Consider the following 18,132-nt stretch of genomic DNA (forward strand, 5'->3'; position numbering starts at 1 on the left):
AAACAACTTCATCAAATTAACTGGCTGTCTCTGAAAAGTTTCCAGCCAGACCGATCATATTGTGTGTTGTGATTCGGAAAATGCAAAAGAATAGATGGTACGATGCGAAGTGCCGTGTCGGAGCGGAGATAAAACAGAGACTGCCTACCTTACAACGTTACAATCGATCACAACACATGCGGGATGGGATAGATACCAAGAGTAGAAGAGGAAAGCCAGACGCATTTGCAGACAGAAAAAGAAAGAAGCCGAAATGCGTGAGTACGAAGAGCTTGATAAACTGTCCGTCAGGGGTAATGCTCGAAAATTCTACGAAAAAATGCGGCGCCTTACAGAATTTTTCAAGACCGGAGCATACTCTTGTAGAACACCCAAAGATGATCTAGTAACCGTTGCCCAGAGCATACTTAAATTATAGAGGGAACACTTCTCCAGCCTGCAGAATGGCAGCGAACGCACAACGCTAGGAGAAGGCGAGMCCGATTCCCCAATCGATGACGATGGAGCAGACGTTCCGTTGCCCGACCATRAAGAAGTTCGAATAGCAGTTACCCGCCTGAAGAAGATTAAAGTCCACCGTCAACTAACTGATTGAACCTTATCAGTGTGGCTTTAGACCTGGCGAATCAACAACCGACCAGATATTCAACATGTGCCAAATCTTGGAAAAGACCCGTGAAAGGAAAATCGACACACACCACCGACAGCACGAAAAGGAGCTGYCTTTATGCCGCGATGTCTGAATTTGGTATCCCCGCAAAACTAATACGACTGTGCAAGCTGACGTTGAGCAACACCAAAAGCTCCGTCAGAATCGGGTAGGACCTCTCCGAGCCGTTCGATACCAAACGAGGTTTCAGACAAGGCGATTCCCTATCATGCGACTTCTTCAACCTGCTTCTGGGGAAAATAGTTCGTGCTGCAGAACTAAATAGAAAAGGTACCATCTTCTATAAGAGTGTTCAGTTGCTGCGTATGTCGATGATATTGATATCATCGGCCTCAACACCCGCGCCGTTAGTTCTGCTTTCTTCAGACTGGACAAGGAAGCAAAACAAATGGGTCTGGCAGTGATCGAGGGCAAGACGAAATATCTCCTGTCATCAAATAAGCAGTCGTCGCACTCGCGACTTGGCACTCACGCCACTGTTGACAGAGTCCGTTGTGGTTTAACATGAGTTCCTGCCTGCGAAGGCCTAACCCCACGGTGCTTTCTRYTGCTRGAAGCACATAGATCAAAACAATGCGTTGATCAGCGCCCCAAAGCAYRAGTGCATGCACCTGCACCATACTCTGGAGAACCAAAGCATGATTGCCGCCACATACACTTATACTTTGGTTGCAATTGGTTTGGGTGGACAAGCACACCCTAGCCACCTTGGTCGGGTACGAGGCCCTTCTAAMACCTCTGCCGTACTCTGGGTCCGGCACCCGGCCGCAGTGCCACTCCACACCGGACTAATGGCCYTCCTGCATTTAGGTTTAAACCACAGCCACCACGAATCTCCACAAAGGGCCAAAAACCCAATGAGCAGATCGGARTTTCCTCCAAGGGCTGACTGCCCCCGTGGTACCATGTTTTAGTCTTTAGTATGACTTGTAGCTTGCGCTACTGCCAGTTGAGCCCCCAAGAATTCCTAAGAACCCTTAAGAACTCAACTRTATAAKGACATGTGTCTCGTAAATTCGTAAACGAAATCGTAAACGAAAATACGGTCGAATATCAGGAATAAAAAAATACAGAGTACAGTAACCATGTTTTTACGATGAATACTATAGCACTGTATCTGACATGGACTATGCTGAAATTCAAGGCAAGAACAGAATGACAGACACAGCGCATRCGGAATTTTAGTCGCCTCTTACGACAGGYATGCCTTACCACGGGTATATTCGGTTTCCCCCCAACCCGKAGGGGGCCCCCCTACCCACAGGGGGAACAGCCACTGTTGACAGTCATGACTTTGAAGTCGTAGATAATTTCGTCTATCTTGGAACCAGCGTAAACACAACCAACAATATCAGCCTGGAAATCCAACGCAGGATAACTCTTGCCAACAGGTGCTACTTCGGACTGAGCAGGCAATTRAGAAGCAAAGTCCTCYCTCGACAAACAAAAACCAAACTCTATTAGTCACTCACTCAGGCTAGGACGATGTCAACAACTGATGAGTCGACATTGCGAGTTTTCGAGAGAAAAGTTCTACGAAAGATTTATGGTCCTTTGCGCGTTGGCCACGGCGAATATCGCATTCGATGGAACGATGAGCTGTATGAGATATGTATATGACGACATTGACATAGTTCGGCGAATTAAAATACAGCGGCTACGCTGGCTRGGTCATGTTGTCCGAATGGACGAAAACACTCTAGCTCCCAAAGTATTCGACGCTGTACCCGCCGGGGGTGGAAGACCTTCACTCCGTTGGAAGGACCAGGCGGAGAAGGACCTGGCTACGCTTGGAATATCCAATTGGCACCACGTAGCGAAAGGAAGAAACGATTGGCGCACTGTTATTAACTCGGCTATAATCGCGTAAGCGGTGTCTACTCCAATTATGAAGAAGCAGTTATACGAGACAWGTGACGTTTCCTAAAAGTGGGAGTACCAGATCCATCGCCCAATTTTGATACCCTCTTCTATATGTTGTCTATGTAGTCTTGTGATATCCTGGACGTAAATTTTTATGCATCTGACGTATTTAGTTACTGATTTATCTCACTTTTATTACACAAAACCGTTATATGGTGAAAGGGCCGGAGTTATCATTAGATATTTTCACACTTTCGTAAGAAGGGTTGAAAGAATTGGTCCTGTGCACATGTGGATTATATGGTGTCCCTCTTTAATGTTATTCTTTGTGCCAACTTTGAATTCTGTGTAAAATTTTCGGCTTAGTAAATTTTCGATTAATAGCGTTTTGTGGACGTGGCAGTGGTCCGATTACGTCTATCTTGACCTGTTACCAAGGAACATGTGTACCAACTTTCAATAAGATATCTCAATTTTTACTCAAGCTATCGCTATCACGAACGGGCAGTCGCTCGGAACTCAACTCATCTCGTCATCCTGATCACTTATATTTGTCTCGATTAGTTTTAGGTGATACGTACATTAGGTGAACGAAATTATAAAACTCTGTAGCAACTGGTTGCAAAAGTATAAAAATTCTTTATCTAAATGAGAGAGAAAACCCCGCTTTGGGACGTGGAAATGTACCGTTAAATTTGTTAAAAAGTACAAGATACATTGCGACAAAATGATAAGGTCAGTGTTTAACAAGAAAAAACGTTAACTTCGGCTTCATCGAAGCTAATATACCCTTCACAGGTGCATTTCTTTTAGTAACTATGTGTTTAAGTAAATCTAAAGACGTAACCGGCCACTGATTTACATCCAAAGGAAAACATTTTACTAGTTCTTTTTAGGTAGAATGTTTGCTTTTGAGTATATCTTGTCAAATGCAAAAGTTTTCCATACCGCCACTAGATTCCGATCGATCAGTTTGTATAACAGATATATGCTATATATTACATTATTATCTTAGAAAATAACCTGTGACAACTTTTGTGAAGATACATATGGTATAAAAAGCTTTTGATTAGTTCGCAAAAATGTTACTTTTGATAAAGGAAGATTTTGTGCTTTGTATTTGGAACAGGGTTTTCCTGCCAAAAAAGAGGGAACTAATTCATGGGACGGCGTTATCAAAATACTCCCACGCCCACAAAACGCCGTGGTAAGTCACTTTTTAGCTATGAAGAAAKCAAATTTCTGCTTTGTACTTGATACACGTGTTCCATGGCAAAAAGAAAAGAACGAGTTCATAGATGGGCGTCATTGGGCCACTTCCACGCCAGCAAAACAAAGCGAAAACTTATTAAGTGCCATAACTAAGCCAGAAGAAAACAGTAACAAACGGAGCCTGTGTAATAMAAATTTTGAAAAAGTGGGCGTTGCTCCTCCACTAATTGGTTCAATGTACATATCTCTTAAAAACGGTACTGTTAAAAACCACTAAAATGAGAAAAATTAGTAACTAAATACGCCTATATACTATAAATACTAATTACGAGATGGTAAAAGTGAACCTTTAAAGAGTYGAGTTAAAAATTGGATGATGGGCGTGGCCTCTCCTACTTTTAGGWGAAATCATATGAGATATGTAGTTGAAATTCAGAGATAATAAGGTTGAATCGGGTCAATACTTCTTATAGTTTATGYCGATCAGTGTATGCGATATATTCGTATATACACATATATCGGTGGCACACTAACTAGCACATCATTCATATTCCAATAGTATTGCTTGAAAGTTGAAGAGAACGGTATTTTAGGAAATCTGTTTTTTGCAAGTTAATGCGTTGTTATTTTGCCGTTATAAATCTCGCATCAGTAAAATATGGAGTGGGTTTCAAAGAAGTATGCCTTTATTTCATAAAAGGTTTTAATTCAAGCTGACATTTAATTAATTTAATTAATCAGAAAAGTTTTTAGTAAATCGTTTGCTTTTAAGTTGTGGTGCGAGATTAGCTGTAAATAAAATTTTTATTAGCGTTAATAACCTTTGCAAAAATGAGATCTAAATGCAAAAAGACCACAAAAAGATGCAACTTCCTTCCTTTGCAACYTCTTCACAAATACGAGCTTCAGTGCACGAGGAATATGGCTAAAACATTGGCAGTAGGGCTGTAAGACAACGACTTTTGGAAAGGAAGCTTCGKGGATGTCATAGTTTAAAAAATCCTAAAGTTAGACACACATATCGAAAGGCGCGATTGGAATATGCCAGGTTGCATATGGATTCTCCTCTTTCTTATTGGAATTCTGTAGTTTGGAGCGAAATATATAAATTCAACTTACACGGATCTAAAGGAATAACTTAATATGTGCGACGCCCCCCAAATAAAGATTTAGACCCAAAGTATACAAGGAAGACGGTTAAGTTCGGCGGGCGAAGTGTTATGGGGTGGGGTTGCTTTACGAAGCATGGTGTTGAGCCTACAAGTATAGTGCAGATAATGGKCAAGCTAGACTCTGAAGCTTACCCGAACTTTCTTGAAAATAATCTCGTAGCGTTTTTTTAAGACTTACCGTTATCTGTACACACCTCAGCCGTTTTCCAACAGGACCATAACTCATGGTCTGTGATTCAGTGTCTTCAAAATCAGGCAATTCCATTTGCTGAATTGGCCTGTCTCATGCTTCTATTTTTTTTTTATAATTACTGTTTTGTTTTCCTTGAACACTATTTAATAGATATTAACGTATACCTATACTTCATTTCCCCCAATATTTTTATTTTTTCTTAAATTTTCTGTTAATTTCAGTTCACATGGGAGGGTGTGCTAATTATTGTACCACGGCTGTTTATATATTTTTTATATTGCTTATTCTAGGACAATGGCAAATACTGTAATTTTTGTAGTAGCCAGAACAAGAGAACCAATATAGTGAAAAGTAAAAAATTATCGAAAGGTGTATCCAAAACAAAATTTTATAAGAAATTCATTCCCAACCAAAATCAGAGACTCCGAACTCCGTTGATAAAGGTAATTTTCCAAAAAAATTTTATTCAAATATTTATTTGCATCCAAAAACTGTAAACTCGCCAGCATTGACAAGGGAATTTGAGAGCAACGTTGGTTTAATAAATACTTTATTACAACAATCGGAAATTCGTCTAAAACGATGAAATAAAAATTTACCGGATTTTGTCGTCTTTCGCTGGTTTGCACCGTTTTTTATTTATGTTCCAAGYAAATATTGAACTCACGCGATTCGCAAATAAAAAGCAAAAAAATATATATATGAGAAATCTTGTATAATAAATTAGACATTAAGAAAACAAGTAATGATAAGAACATTGAGTTTTAGTTGTGAAATTAATTTCAAAGGTTTATTCCGTTCTATGTATAATTGCTTAGTTCAAATGGTAAAATAGTAGCAATCGTATTTTTTTACTATTGTATTTATGTCATCTCATCACGCTCTTTGCAAATGAATATGTTTCATAACGCATAATTTTCACAATATTTCGTTAAGTTTGATTTTATATTTAGTATATATATTTTTCTTTTACCAAACACATATTTTAAGACCATTTTGTCCGTATATGCATAATATATTTGTTGGTATAATTCATTTTCACTCACATACGCTTACAATCATTTGTGATTTATATAACAATTAACGCATTTTGCTCTTTTTCTTTAATGTAGTTTGCATTTGTTTCTCATTCAGTGTGTGTGTTTTTGATGTTTTGTTTTCTTTAATATACAAACTATTTCTAAATTTAATAAAGAAACGCAATCATTCGCTTTGTTGATTATATTAAATAGTCTAATAATATTTATATAGATTTATGATGTTGGATTTCTTAAACATTCATACTTCGACGACAAATATTCATTTCAAACATAACTTTAGAATTATTCAATTTTCTCATACGGGTATTAATTATAAAAAGATGCATTTGAATAATAATTTTTTGTGTGGATTTTCACTTGTTTCTTTTTCACGTAAATTAAAACATTCGCTCTTCACTCATAACATCTTTCAAATGTTGATATTGTTTTGTTATTTTTACTCATCCTGCATATCTTCCGGCAATTCGTGCGGATTCAACATGCCAGGTATATTACGCTGCATCAGACGCTTATTAGCCTGCTCCTCGCGAAGTGCTGCCTCTCTCTCTTCTAAGTATAAGTCGGAATCGTCCTCACCAGTTATTTCCTAATAATAGACACACATTAGTTTTTAATTTAATTAACATTCTTCAGATTAAATCGATAAACTGCAAATTTTGCTATAAGAATTAAACCTCCAATTGAGTTCTATGCTTCCACATACAAATTACATACTATATGTATTTATAAAATAAATTACAATTACAAAACTTTTTTTTTTTTTTTTGCAGTCTTAAGCTTAAGAAATAATTGTTTTTTTTCGTTTCATGTTAACTCACCCTAATTTGTATAAGGAAATCTCTCAAATGCTCTTTAAATGCTTGCACATTTTCGTCCAGATTGAAAAGACCCGTAACAAAGACCTTTATCTGGTTATCAGTTAAATGATTGAAAGCTGATTTCAGCAAAGAGGCCACATACTCTTGTATGAAAATGGTGTTGTCCGGTATTGGGCCAAGGCTAACAGTAATTTTGTTATTCTCCACCAATGAGAACATATATGCTAATATTGTGGCATGATTGGCGAGTCCTGCTGTATGCGAAGTATCAGTGACAACGGAGAATATTTGCATTAAAATATCAGTGAAATACGTTTGATAGAAACTTTGCGCAGCCTGTGGGTGTTGTTCCAAATTTTGCAACATCTGTAGGAATAAAAACATACGTTATTGTATTTTCAAAATTTTTTTTAATGTGCGCCTATTTTAAGTTTACATTACCTTATATAAGATGTTCAAACCCATGTCAGCAACATTGCGCATTGTGTGCTTAAAAGCCCATACAACGGAATCGAACACAAGCCTAAATTGTGCCGGTGGAATATTGAGAAATGCTTTAAAGCAATGCGCATTGACGGCTTGCAGTAGCTCGTAAAAGCTGGTGCGGTGTTGTGGATAATCTTCGAAATTTTTATTAATCATATCTAGAGTGCACTCAAAGACGGCATCAAATATTTTTGGTACTTCGTTTGTGATGTGATTGCGGAGTTTGTGCACAATTATGGCCATTGAGCTAAGCACTTTTGGTTCTCTGGCAGACGGCACTTTACAACGCTATAAAGAAAATTTGTTGTATCAAATAAATATGTATGTATTTATGTTTTTAAATATGTTTATGTACTACTGTTTTTTACCTGGTAATCTAACAAAACAGCATCGAGTAGTGGCGGAATAAAGTTATCCATAACCAATTGATTGTCATTAGAACGCGATACCCACTCCGAAATTAAATTCAAAGTCTCTTTTTTTACAACATTCATTGATTTTATAAGCGGTTGATTATTTACAACGACACCGTTTACCTCAATTGCCTGAATTATGTTCTCAGATGTTATTTTATAGACATTAAGCATATCCAAATATATACGTCCCAACTGAATTACATAGGCATGCCCTAAAGCCTTACATGCGGCTACATTCGTCTTCAAAATGCTACCCAGCTGCTTTACAGCTGTCATATTTTTGAGAAAGTCAACATTCTTGGAGGCACGTGAGATTATATCATCCCAAACCTGGTTTGGCAAGAACATATACTTCTCAATTAAGGCGTCCTGCTGTACTTGATCAATTTGTGCGGAAATCATGTAGCCAACTGCTTCATAGAACGTATGTACCTAATGATAAACATTTAAATTAGTTATAAAATACGATSACACATACATTTTTAATCTCTACTTGCCTGTTGAGGCTGCAAGTCACAAATTATGCTGCTCATGGTACTTAATATTTCGTCGATGAAGGTACATGCCTCATTCGGCTGTATGGTCACAAAGTAGCGTCTACATTTGATGGCAATTTTTATGAATGTATCGCAAGCCATATCCTGCACACCATCGTGCGTTTCGTGCATAAATTCGAAAAGTTTATTCACAACAGTTTTCAGAAATTTCCAATGAGCACGCAGAAAACGTGGATACTGTCCAACAACATACATGATATTCGAGGCGATGATAGCCTTATTATCTTTACCCTTCTTTTGTTCGCACAAGCCAAGTAAATCTTTTATAACTGTAACGAGGAATCGTTTTTCGTCTTCTTCGCAGAAAGCACCTAAAAATAAGTTCACAAAGGCTTGAGATTATATACCAAATAAAATTAAGTGAAATGATACTGTTTTCTACACAATACTTTGTGGTAATATATTAAAAAAATCAAATTTAAATTGTAAAATAGTATAACAATATTGATAACAAATGAAAAAAGGAAACAAAAAAAACTTGTAAAAACTAGATATTGCCCAATGGGATTAAGGCGTTTCTTAAATTTCATGGAGATAAAAAAATATTTACCATACAAGTCGATTTTGATCGAAAAGTTTTTGTGTAACAGCTATATGTAATGGTGATCCGAATCGACAAATGAGCAGTTTTTGGAGGGGAAAAATTAYGTGTACAAAGTTTCGGATCGTTATTCAAAAACTGAGGGAATAATGCACATATGTGAAAGCGGCGAACAGACAGATGGACTAGATAAATTGACTCAGATCGTCAATAAATAAATAAATATATGCTTTATGSGGACTACAAACTTTCATTTTGGGTTAAAAATTTCATAGCAATCTTAACATACCCATACTCCAAGGAAGAAAAATCTCAAACGAATACATTCCTACATGATAACTTATCCCAAAACTTTATAATTTAATATAATAATAAAAAATTCATTTTAACATTAAAGCTTACCTGATATGGATCCTATAGCCCAGCAAAGCGTGTTAAGATTTTTCCATGAGAACTCTGTACCATTAACTTGATTCATTAGCTTTAATGTCATTATGCGTTCTGTGTCAGCATAATCCAAATGGGTAAGAAATACGAGAGTTTCGCGCATATTCTTATATAAATTTATGGCATTTGTATCTTTCATAAATTCTCGAACAACTTCGCCATTTTCATTTTCGACAACAAGTACTTCTTCAGGTTTAGCCATCCTTGAAATCATAATATATCGAACTTTAGACAAGATATTCCCGTAAAAGCGACGTCGAGGAAAAACGTTACGTTTAGCTAAAGATACTGCATCAGTTTGAGTAATATGCGTTGTAGCGCCCACAAATGTTTCGCTATTATAGAGATCCTCAACCAGATTATTCCAGTACTCCATACAAATTTTGAATACCTCAACATCCTCAACTTCGGAAATCATTACCAAATAAAGTAGAGCTTGATTTAAATAGTCAATATATTTGACGTCCTCTACAAGTTTACCATGTTCTTTTAGGAATGTGCACAAGAACATTGCCAAATTCTGAACAAAAACTTGTTCAGTGCTACTGCCGTTAGCGTAAATATGACTCATATTGGGATTTTGTCCAATCATTTGATCTAATTGCACCATCGTATCCTTGAACATTCTCGCAAAATTTTCGTTATAATCGGGCACAGAGAGGCCTGCAATCTCAGAGAGGCACTGCAATGTAACATTACGGAACATTGGGACACTTAAAAATTTATAAATCAGTGTTTCAATTAATGCTGTCTCAAATATATAACCCAATGGAATCCAACTCAGGAATCGGAGCAATGTCTCTAAAGTAACTTGGATTAGAGGTGCGTTCATAGAACTTTCCAAAACAAAAGAACAAAGTTGAAATATTTGCGAAAATTCTGAGCACATGGTATCTTTCAGATGTTTAGCCTTCATTTGAGTTATTTGCCCAGCAGAAAAGTCAAAAACCTCTTCACTAAGGTTTTTTAAAATAACCATATTATTCTTGCAAAGGCTTTCGTTTGTCTTCGAAGCCCCTACAATGTCACTAATAAATGTTTCCCAGTTGCGAGGCCATTCCCGTTTCAATATCTGTACCAATATTAAATTCAACTTGTTTAAGTAAACTTTATTTGCCTCCATTGTTTCAGGATCTGAGGATGTTTTAATAATAAGTCCAACAACATATTTCTTGATTCCCTCACACTGGTTGCGGGGTAAAATTTTCCAACGAGTTTTAATTACTTCTTCCAATATTTGTAGTGCATAATATTTCGTTCTCTGATTTTGAGAGAATTCTAATATGCTGTCGACTCGCGTCCATGCATCTGGATGCTCACGCAATGTTGTAAGAATATCTTGTGCAAGGCGCAACTGCTCTCCCTGCGACGTATACAAGCATTCCACAATCTTATCTAATAAGCTAATGTCAAGCTTCTGAGAAAAGTCCAACAATTTGCTGGCTTCCTCCGTCGAAAGCATCGCCATTGCCTTATAATAAAAGCAGCGCTCTCGTCTGCGTCTATCGTTGATGTTAGGATTAATTTTGTTGAAGACGAGTTTTTGTTCAGGGAGTTTGTATATTTAAATATTGTATATTTTTATGTGGTATTTCACAGATGAATCTGAAAGTTAAAAACAAAATGAAAACGTTGAAATGGTTTATTTTATMAATCATTTAGCAAAATGTGTGATTATATATATATGTATATTTTTATATGCTCCATTATTCTTAAAACTTTCAGGCAATTGCGTCGCATGCGACATTCTACATTTCCATATGATTTTGTTTGCAAGTGCTTTGCCTCTTAAAACTGGTTAATATAAAAGTTTTTGTACTTTTTTATTTACTTTGAAGAACAATCGTACATTTTTCAGTAATATTAAAGTTTTCAGGAAAATGTGCGTGTCCCGCAAATACATCCATCACATACACTCTTCTTCTTCTTTGCTTTATGTATCGCACTTACCTACCAAGTATCAGCAGCCGTCGTTATAGTGTTCGCCTCGAATTTAATTAAAAATGCGAAAGAGTAAAAGAAAACTAATGGACGATATATCTTTTTAATAAATGGCGAAACCCACTCGTAATTGTTCATTCAAATCCTTAAGTGAACTCACTACACTCTTTCACACTCACAATTTATAAAATTTAACAAAATATTAGCGATTTTTCTACTAAAAAAAACGCTGATGACCGCAAAACGAAACTCACACAAATCCTCAGACTTAGAAAATCTTCACTTTCGTCGTTTCCTTTGATGTAAAATTCGTCTTTTAACATAATACCAAGAATAACGCGTCCCAGAGTTGTATTTGTAATTACTAAAATCAACGAACCGCTGTTTGACACTACACTGAACAACTTTATTAATTGTTGTTTCTCTAATGAAATCAGACGCAAAATCTATATTATAAGACATTATTTAAATGAAACTAAAATTTAAACATTGAACTAACTACTTTTTATGGACGAATTTAAAAAATAACGTTGTAGAATAATGTTAAGATTATTAAGCGGTAATCGGTTTCGTTTTGAATTACCACACTGGCAATCTGTGCAAGAGCCATGCGTGAAGAAGAGCCAAAGAGTAGAAAACAAGAATAAATCAAAAACAGACCGATAGTTTTATTGGTATAACATAGTATTAATTAGCAATCCGTGGGATAAAATTTATAATAATAATTCAAAATAAAATCTTCTATATACTCAACATATCATTGTGACAGCTGGTTATATATATATAGTCAGTTATATATATGCTTTGGGACAGGCAATGCAAGTTTTTATTATGTTATGATCTAAAATAATAACACTAAGTTCACACGAGAATGTACAGGTTTATTTCTTAACTGCTAATAGCTATTAGCTATCCACAAGAATATGACTGCGAAACCCGACAAGTTGCGATAATGGGCGAAAACTAGCTGAAAAATGAAATATACTATCTTATTCATTATTTAACAATTATGCATTTTTTATTTTAATAGATAAAATCAAGGAAAAAGGTTTTTATTCCATAAATTTAATAATTCTTATATTTCAATAGTTACAATATGTATTTCCACAATACAGAAAACCAAAAACATTTCTGATGCGAAATCTAAACCAGAGAATATAAAACAATGAGAAGGTGCAGGTTCGACAGGGAGCATTTGAAAAATTTCAACTGGGGAACTCGCCTCAGAACGATGGAATTCACGCCATGAAATGTTAATATTGTTTACATACTCAACAAGAGAACCTGAATATGAAGAGAAATAAATATATGCCCATGATAATACTGGCAACCAGGGAATATTGAAGAAAAATAAGTATTGTTTTATGTTTTTTTTTTAATTTTATTGATTTTTCGAATATATTTAATAATTTAAACATAATGGCTTGTTATGGTCATAATCACATGTGTGAATTTTAAATACTCAAATTTTATTTTCCATTTGACAGCACACACAGAAAAAAATATTACCATTTGGTACAGTTTTTATAGCCGATTTTAGCACTGTTAATCTGGCAACACTGTCATTGTATTTATGTTTAGTGTTTTTTGAGTTCTAATTGGCTTTTATTTTTTGAAACTATGTCGATTTATATACTTTGTTTAACAACAAATGGAGGTCTACCGGTCTTTACCCGCAAAAAAGGAGATTGTGACAACGTGAGCTAAACTTTTTCTTGTTAATTTTTCTGAAGACTAACTCACACTAATTCCGTGTTCCTTTTGTAGCTACCTTTTTCTACTGTGGCTTCGTTAAATGGTTTTCATATGTTTTTTAAATCGTTGGGCATAACGTTACAGGTAACACATTCCGAAGATTGGACATACGTTTGGAGAGATTTTCACAATGCCGTAACTTTAATTGTTTGTGCACGGTCTATGACTGAAGGAGTATTGCAGACATTAGCCGAAATAGTTTTTGGGTCAATATCACTTTTTGTTAATATTGATGAGCTTGTGGATCTAACTTTGCTAGAGAGAATGAAGAAAGAAGCAAGAAATTATATGCCTGTTGTAGATGCTGCGCTTGAAGCTTGCACAACACGCGTATTGGGATTTACGAATTGTATACTATCAACTGAAAACCAACAATTGGGTCAGCGATTAAACGATTTTAGTGGTCTTTGCGGTTCACTCTTTTGTTGCCTTGTAGTTGGTAATAATGTTACGGTCGGTACAGAAGGCTGGTGGGATTTGGATGTTATTGATCGTGAATTACTTCTGCTTTTATTGAATTCTTCAAGTTCTTTACAAAATGACATTCCTGTTTATTTGCCGAAAAAAGACRCAACGGTAGGAAAAAATGTTTTTAATTTGTTCAATAATTTTATCTTATTTTATTTAAAAGTTAGCATATAGATTCGTAACAATTCCATTGGCTCCAAGTAGTGTTATTTGTGTTATATGCGGCGCTGCCCCTAGTTTTCGTGAATTGCGGTCTATGGCCCAAGGCGCATTTTGCTCAGAAAGTTTATTGCAGAACATGGAACGAAGCATAAAGCGGAGTTTACCCGAACAGTTGGAGATCGATCAGTGTGTTCTGGCAATAATTGTAGCTAATTTGAACATTAAAAAATGTATACTTGCACCTAATTCCATCCAAGCTACAGGTGGAAAAAGGACAGTAGGAGGAGGCATTCTACGTCTAGATTTATTAAAAAAAATTTTCGATCAAACCGTTCAATACAATAAAAATATTAGTTTTGTGCATACAGATTCGCGTTGTATTGAACCAGTGGACCAATATTGGTGCTTGGATTACCATAAGTGCTATGCTCATTATGATACCATTGGAAACACTATTTTTGTCTTATTTATGTCATCAGTTCCAACACATGCAATGAGGTATGTTATATTTCAGAAATTAGTTGTAAATTTATATACAAATAGGAAAAGAAGTATGTATACAAATGTGTAGGATATTTAGTAGTAACCATAGCTCTTTTAATATCATACTAATATTAATAGCATATTACTACTTTTTTTTCAGATTCATGGCCCAAAAACTTCTGTACTCAATTCTACAAGATAAGACAATTAGCTGGTAAATTATAATTTTATATATTTTTTGGAACATATATCATATTGTATAACATAAATACGTATATATTTATGCATGTAATATTTAAGTATAATTTATTGTCTGAGAATATATTAGCTATTAAAACTATCGTTTTTTACATTGATACACTCTGTATAATATTTTGGAAATTGTTATTGTCAGTGTTCTATATGTATATAATCATATAAGACGTAAATTTGTATTAATTTGTTAAATATTGGTAGCGCACAATGAGGAAAGATAATACCAAATTATTACTTAAACGTTACCATCTTATATAATACATTAAAAGTGTGCGTCGGTTTTTGCCTCAGTTGCTTTCATACTTTAATGTTTTGAATAATTCCCAATTTTTTTTTTTGATAATTTTTACTGTTGTTATAATTTAAAGTAACATTTTTCAAATATTTCAACCATGATTTAATTAAAAACAGGTTGTGTCGATGTGGGGCATGCTTCCTCTTACGAAAGAGGTGTTTGTCTCCCTTCAATTTTCTATTTACATTTTGAAGATGTTTATTCGTATACAGTTATCACTCAAACAACTCATTTTCTTTGGTGGAAATATTTGAAAATTWATTTTTAAGTCATAAAACCAAATATGTGTAAGGTTGTGTCGATAGCCCAAAAACAACAATTTATGAAAAGTAATTTGATCCGCAATGTGAAAATTAKCCGTTTTCTCTGGTATTGTTTTGTTTTTATGATTAAAAAATTTCAATCAATGTAAATGCGTTTTGCTTTATATAATTGAATCATGGATGTGGTGATGTAAATTACACAAAATCTTCAAAATGTAAACCGGAAATTCATGAGAAAACAAAAAAGTTTTCCGACATTATGGATTACATTTTTTTTTTTTTTTTGTAAAAGAATGTATGATCCAAAGTAACACAACCCACCAGAACTCTATTATTAGTATCAACGTTATTTGGCAAGATGCGATTTCTATTTGATTGACATCATAAATAGGAAAACTAATTCTCTACACGTAGTATACGAATTAAAATTTTATAAAAATTCGAATAAAATGCAGTAATAAATATTTACAAATAAAGTACWGAGATAAAATGAGTATTGATTGGAAAATATATTAAAAATAAATACAACTGCTTGTATAGATTTTTTATATCAATATTGTTACAAAAGAAGTTTTCTCGTCGATCTCTGACTAACTGGCATTTATCATATTTAATATTGTTAGTATCTCTTTCCAAGTGGCTGAAAAATGTGTCCTTCTATAGCCTCTTGCTCAATATTCATGAATGTATTTGAGCAATAAATTATATATTGACATTAAATGGAATGTTACAGTTGAATATGTATATGCTATGGCAATGTTAATACAACGTCTTATTCTTAAAACACAATGAGAATGGTGACTCTTGTAATGTCTTATATTTTCTACTTATATTATAACATTTAATGCTTTGGTTTGTAAGATGTCATATTATCCACATGCATTTGGCGCTTACACTTTTATTACTTGTTTGTATATAATACATTCTTTTTTATTTTGTGGTTTTTAATTTGCTATTGCACATTTTAGATTTTATACTGATCCTGTCAAATCTGAAGTATGGATAGCTTTTGGAATATTACATAATATGTATATTATACTTGATTTAAGTGGTTAGGGGTAGTCAGAATTTGCAGAAAATTATTATTTTTTTTTTTTGGATTTTCGTTAAGTGTAATATCTTAAAAATATTATCTGAAATTTTCACATTGCGCCGATAATTAGTTTTTGTGTTATTCGACAAATAACAAAGAGAGCTCGGGCACTTCAAAGCGCTAGTGTGAAACTTTAAACGCGTTTTTCTCAAAACTATGTTTTTTGAACTGCTKCCAACTGTAACCTGAAAACCTCTCAGTAGATTTTAATGAAATTTATACAGCTTTTAGAATACATAATAAACTCGGGCCTGGTCGAAAGATTTTTAAGACCAATTAACTCTTGATTTTTTCACCAAAATTTAGAAAAAAAATTCCTGAGGCCGTCATTTTGTTAATTTTGAAAATAAAAAATCCTTCGATCAGGCCCTGGATTATCTATTTATAAAACTAATATTTTTTTGTCCGATTGATTTTAGATGTACCTTTTTTTGGAACAGGGTCAACACAAACAACTATAACTTTGGAAATTAACTTTTTTTTTTTAATTTTCGTGACTTCAAGTCAACACATTCTATAATAATGCCATATTACTATTTTTGTAAAATAACACGTTTTTCGTGCCTCTGACTACCCCTAACCCCTTAAGACTTGTGGAAGGTAAAACTTCTAAATAATTCACGCACATGCAGAAGTTGTATTTATGCAACTGATATATCTTAATTGCTTGTTTTTGTTATAAATAAAGGATTTTAGCTTACATTGTTAATGGTTAATAAATAGACATTATCGTTTTTTCATGTGCTTTTACAGAAATTAAATCCACTAAATTATGCATCTGGACAACAATTTAGTAATATAATAATAATTTTTTTTAATAAAAATAGCACTTCACAGCTCAAAATCAAAATAATTCATAGCATATACATTTGTTTGTTATATTTTTGTTTACACTTCTTATTTTTGTAATGAGTTACTTTTTACTTACAATTCTCGGTAAGTTATACTATWTCGGCTTTCGATAAGATACATTTAAATTCATACATGTTTCGTCTTTAAAATAGGTAACTAATTTATTCCTGGGTTGAGAATTTGATCTAAGCTTGCATAAGTACCAAAGAAAAAGCCGCATAAGCCAAATAGCAGTATTGCAATATCTTTCCATAATATCCAATTATACTTGCCCAAACCCACAGGATAGAATGTGATTATATCAATTATTGGTGGAGCAATTAGCGCCAATGCCGAACTGCTGACAGCTCCCACTAAAGAGATTATTGGCCCCAAATTTGGTATGCAAACAGCCAGGAGAACTAAAAATAAACAATACATTTTAATAAAATTCAGCTTTACCCTTACCAAATAATTCTATATAAATGATCAACAATATATTAATATAAATTACTTTGTTAGATGTTCATGTAACTTTACGCGATTATACTTACAAATAAATTGTTTATGGTTTTTAAATACACAGGAACAATAAAATAATGTATGCTAATACAATAATATAAAACTCATAGGTTCGAGTTTACTTAAACAATAAAAAAACGTTCTATTCGGTTGTTCCTAAGCATTATTACATTCTTCTTCTTCTTGATTGGCGTAGACACCGCTTACGCGTTTATAGCCGAGTTAACAACAGCGTGCCAGTCGTTTCTTCTTTTCGCTACGTGGCGCCAATTAGATATTTCAAGTGAAGCCAGGTCCTTCTCCACTTGGCCCTTCCAACGGAGTGGAGGTCTTCCTCTTCCTCTGCTTGACCCGGCGGGTACTGCGTCGAATACTTTCAGAGCTGGAGTGTTTTCGTCCATCCGGACAACATGACCTAGCTAGCGTAGCCGCTGTCTTTTAATTCGCTGAACTATGTCAATGTCGTCGTATATCTCGTACAGCTAATCTTCCATCGAATGCGATATTCGCCTTAGCCAACGCGCAAAGGACCATAAATCTTTCGGAGAACTTTTCTCGAAAACTCGCAACGTCGACTCATCTGTTGTTGACATCGTCCAAGCCTCTGCACCATATAGCAGGACGGGAATTATGAGTGACTTATAGAGTT

The 18,132-nt window shown here is 34.6% G+C and overlaps 3 protein-coding genes across 7 annotated transcripts in view; 1 reads left to right on the forward strand and 2 right to left on the reverse strand.

Moving 5' to 3' along the window:
• Nucleotides 1-5,804: 5,804 nt before the first annotated feature.
• Nucleotides 5,805-11,777, reverse strand: LOC108972765 (exportin-1). Of its 3 annotated transcripts, none has more exons than XM_018939535.1 (7): nt 11,370-11,777; nt 9,371-11,020; nt 8,368-8,738; nt 7,823-8,302; nt 7,410-7,742; nt 6,969-7,334; nt 5,805-6,736 (listed from the first exon to the last, which is right to left on the reverse strand). In XM_018939535.1, the coding sequence occupies exons 2-7, from the start codon at nt 10,881-10,883 to the stop codon at nt 6,587-6,589; spliced, it is 3,213 nt and encodes a 1,070-aa protein (XP_018795080.1). In that variant the 5' UTR covers nt 10,884-11,020; nt 11,370-11,777; the 3' UTR covers nt 5,805-6,586. The 3 variants fall into 3 exon arrangements, with proteins under 3 accessions (XP_018795080.1, XP_018795079.1, XP_018795081.1); XM_018939534.1 differs by having other exon boundaries at nt 11,366-11,777; XM_018939536.1 differs by lacking the exon at nt 11,370-11,777 and adding an exon at nt 11,265-11,332.
• A 952-nt stretch (nt 11,778-12,729) lies between these two features.
• LOC108972767 (protein fuzzy homolog) lies at nt 12,730-14,458 on the forward strand. The gene is made up of 4 exons (XM_018939537.1): nt 12,730-13,054; nt 13,124-13,687; nt 13,743-14,239; nt 14,385-14,458. The coding sequence occupies exons 1-4, from the start codon at nt 12,977-12,979 to the stop codon at nt 14,440-14,442; spliced, it is 1,197 nt and encodes a 398-aa protein (XP_018795082.1). The 5' UTR covers nt 12,730-12,976; the 3' UTR covers nt 14,443-14,458.
• Nucleotides 14,459-16,643: 2,185 nt separating this feature from the next.
• LOC108972773 (proton-coupled amino acid transporter-like protein pathetic) overlaps nt 16,644-18,132 on the reverse strand; it is an 8,718-nt gene continuing 7,229 nt past the window's right edge. For all 3 annotated transcript variants that reach the window (XM_018939549.1, XM_018939550.1, XM_018939551.1), the window contains one exon: nt 16,644-17,383. In XM_018939549.1, coding sequence (XP_018795094.1) covers nt 17,139-17,383 — 245 coding nt within the window. In that variant the 3' untranslated portion in view covers nt 16,644-17,138. The remainder of the gene's footprint in view (nt 17,384-18,132) is intronic.

This window comes from Bactrocera latifrons, unplaced genomic scaffold, assembly GCF_001853355.1.
Source record: "Bactrocera latifrons isolate USDA-ARS-PBARC rearing strain unplaced genomic scaffold, ASM185335v1 scaffold_420, whole genome shotgun sequence".
Taxonomy (NCBI): Eukaryota; Metazoa; Arthropoda; class Insecta; order Diptera; family Tephritidae; genus Bactrocera; species Bactrocera latifrons.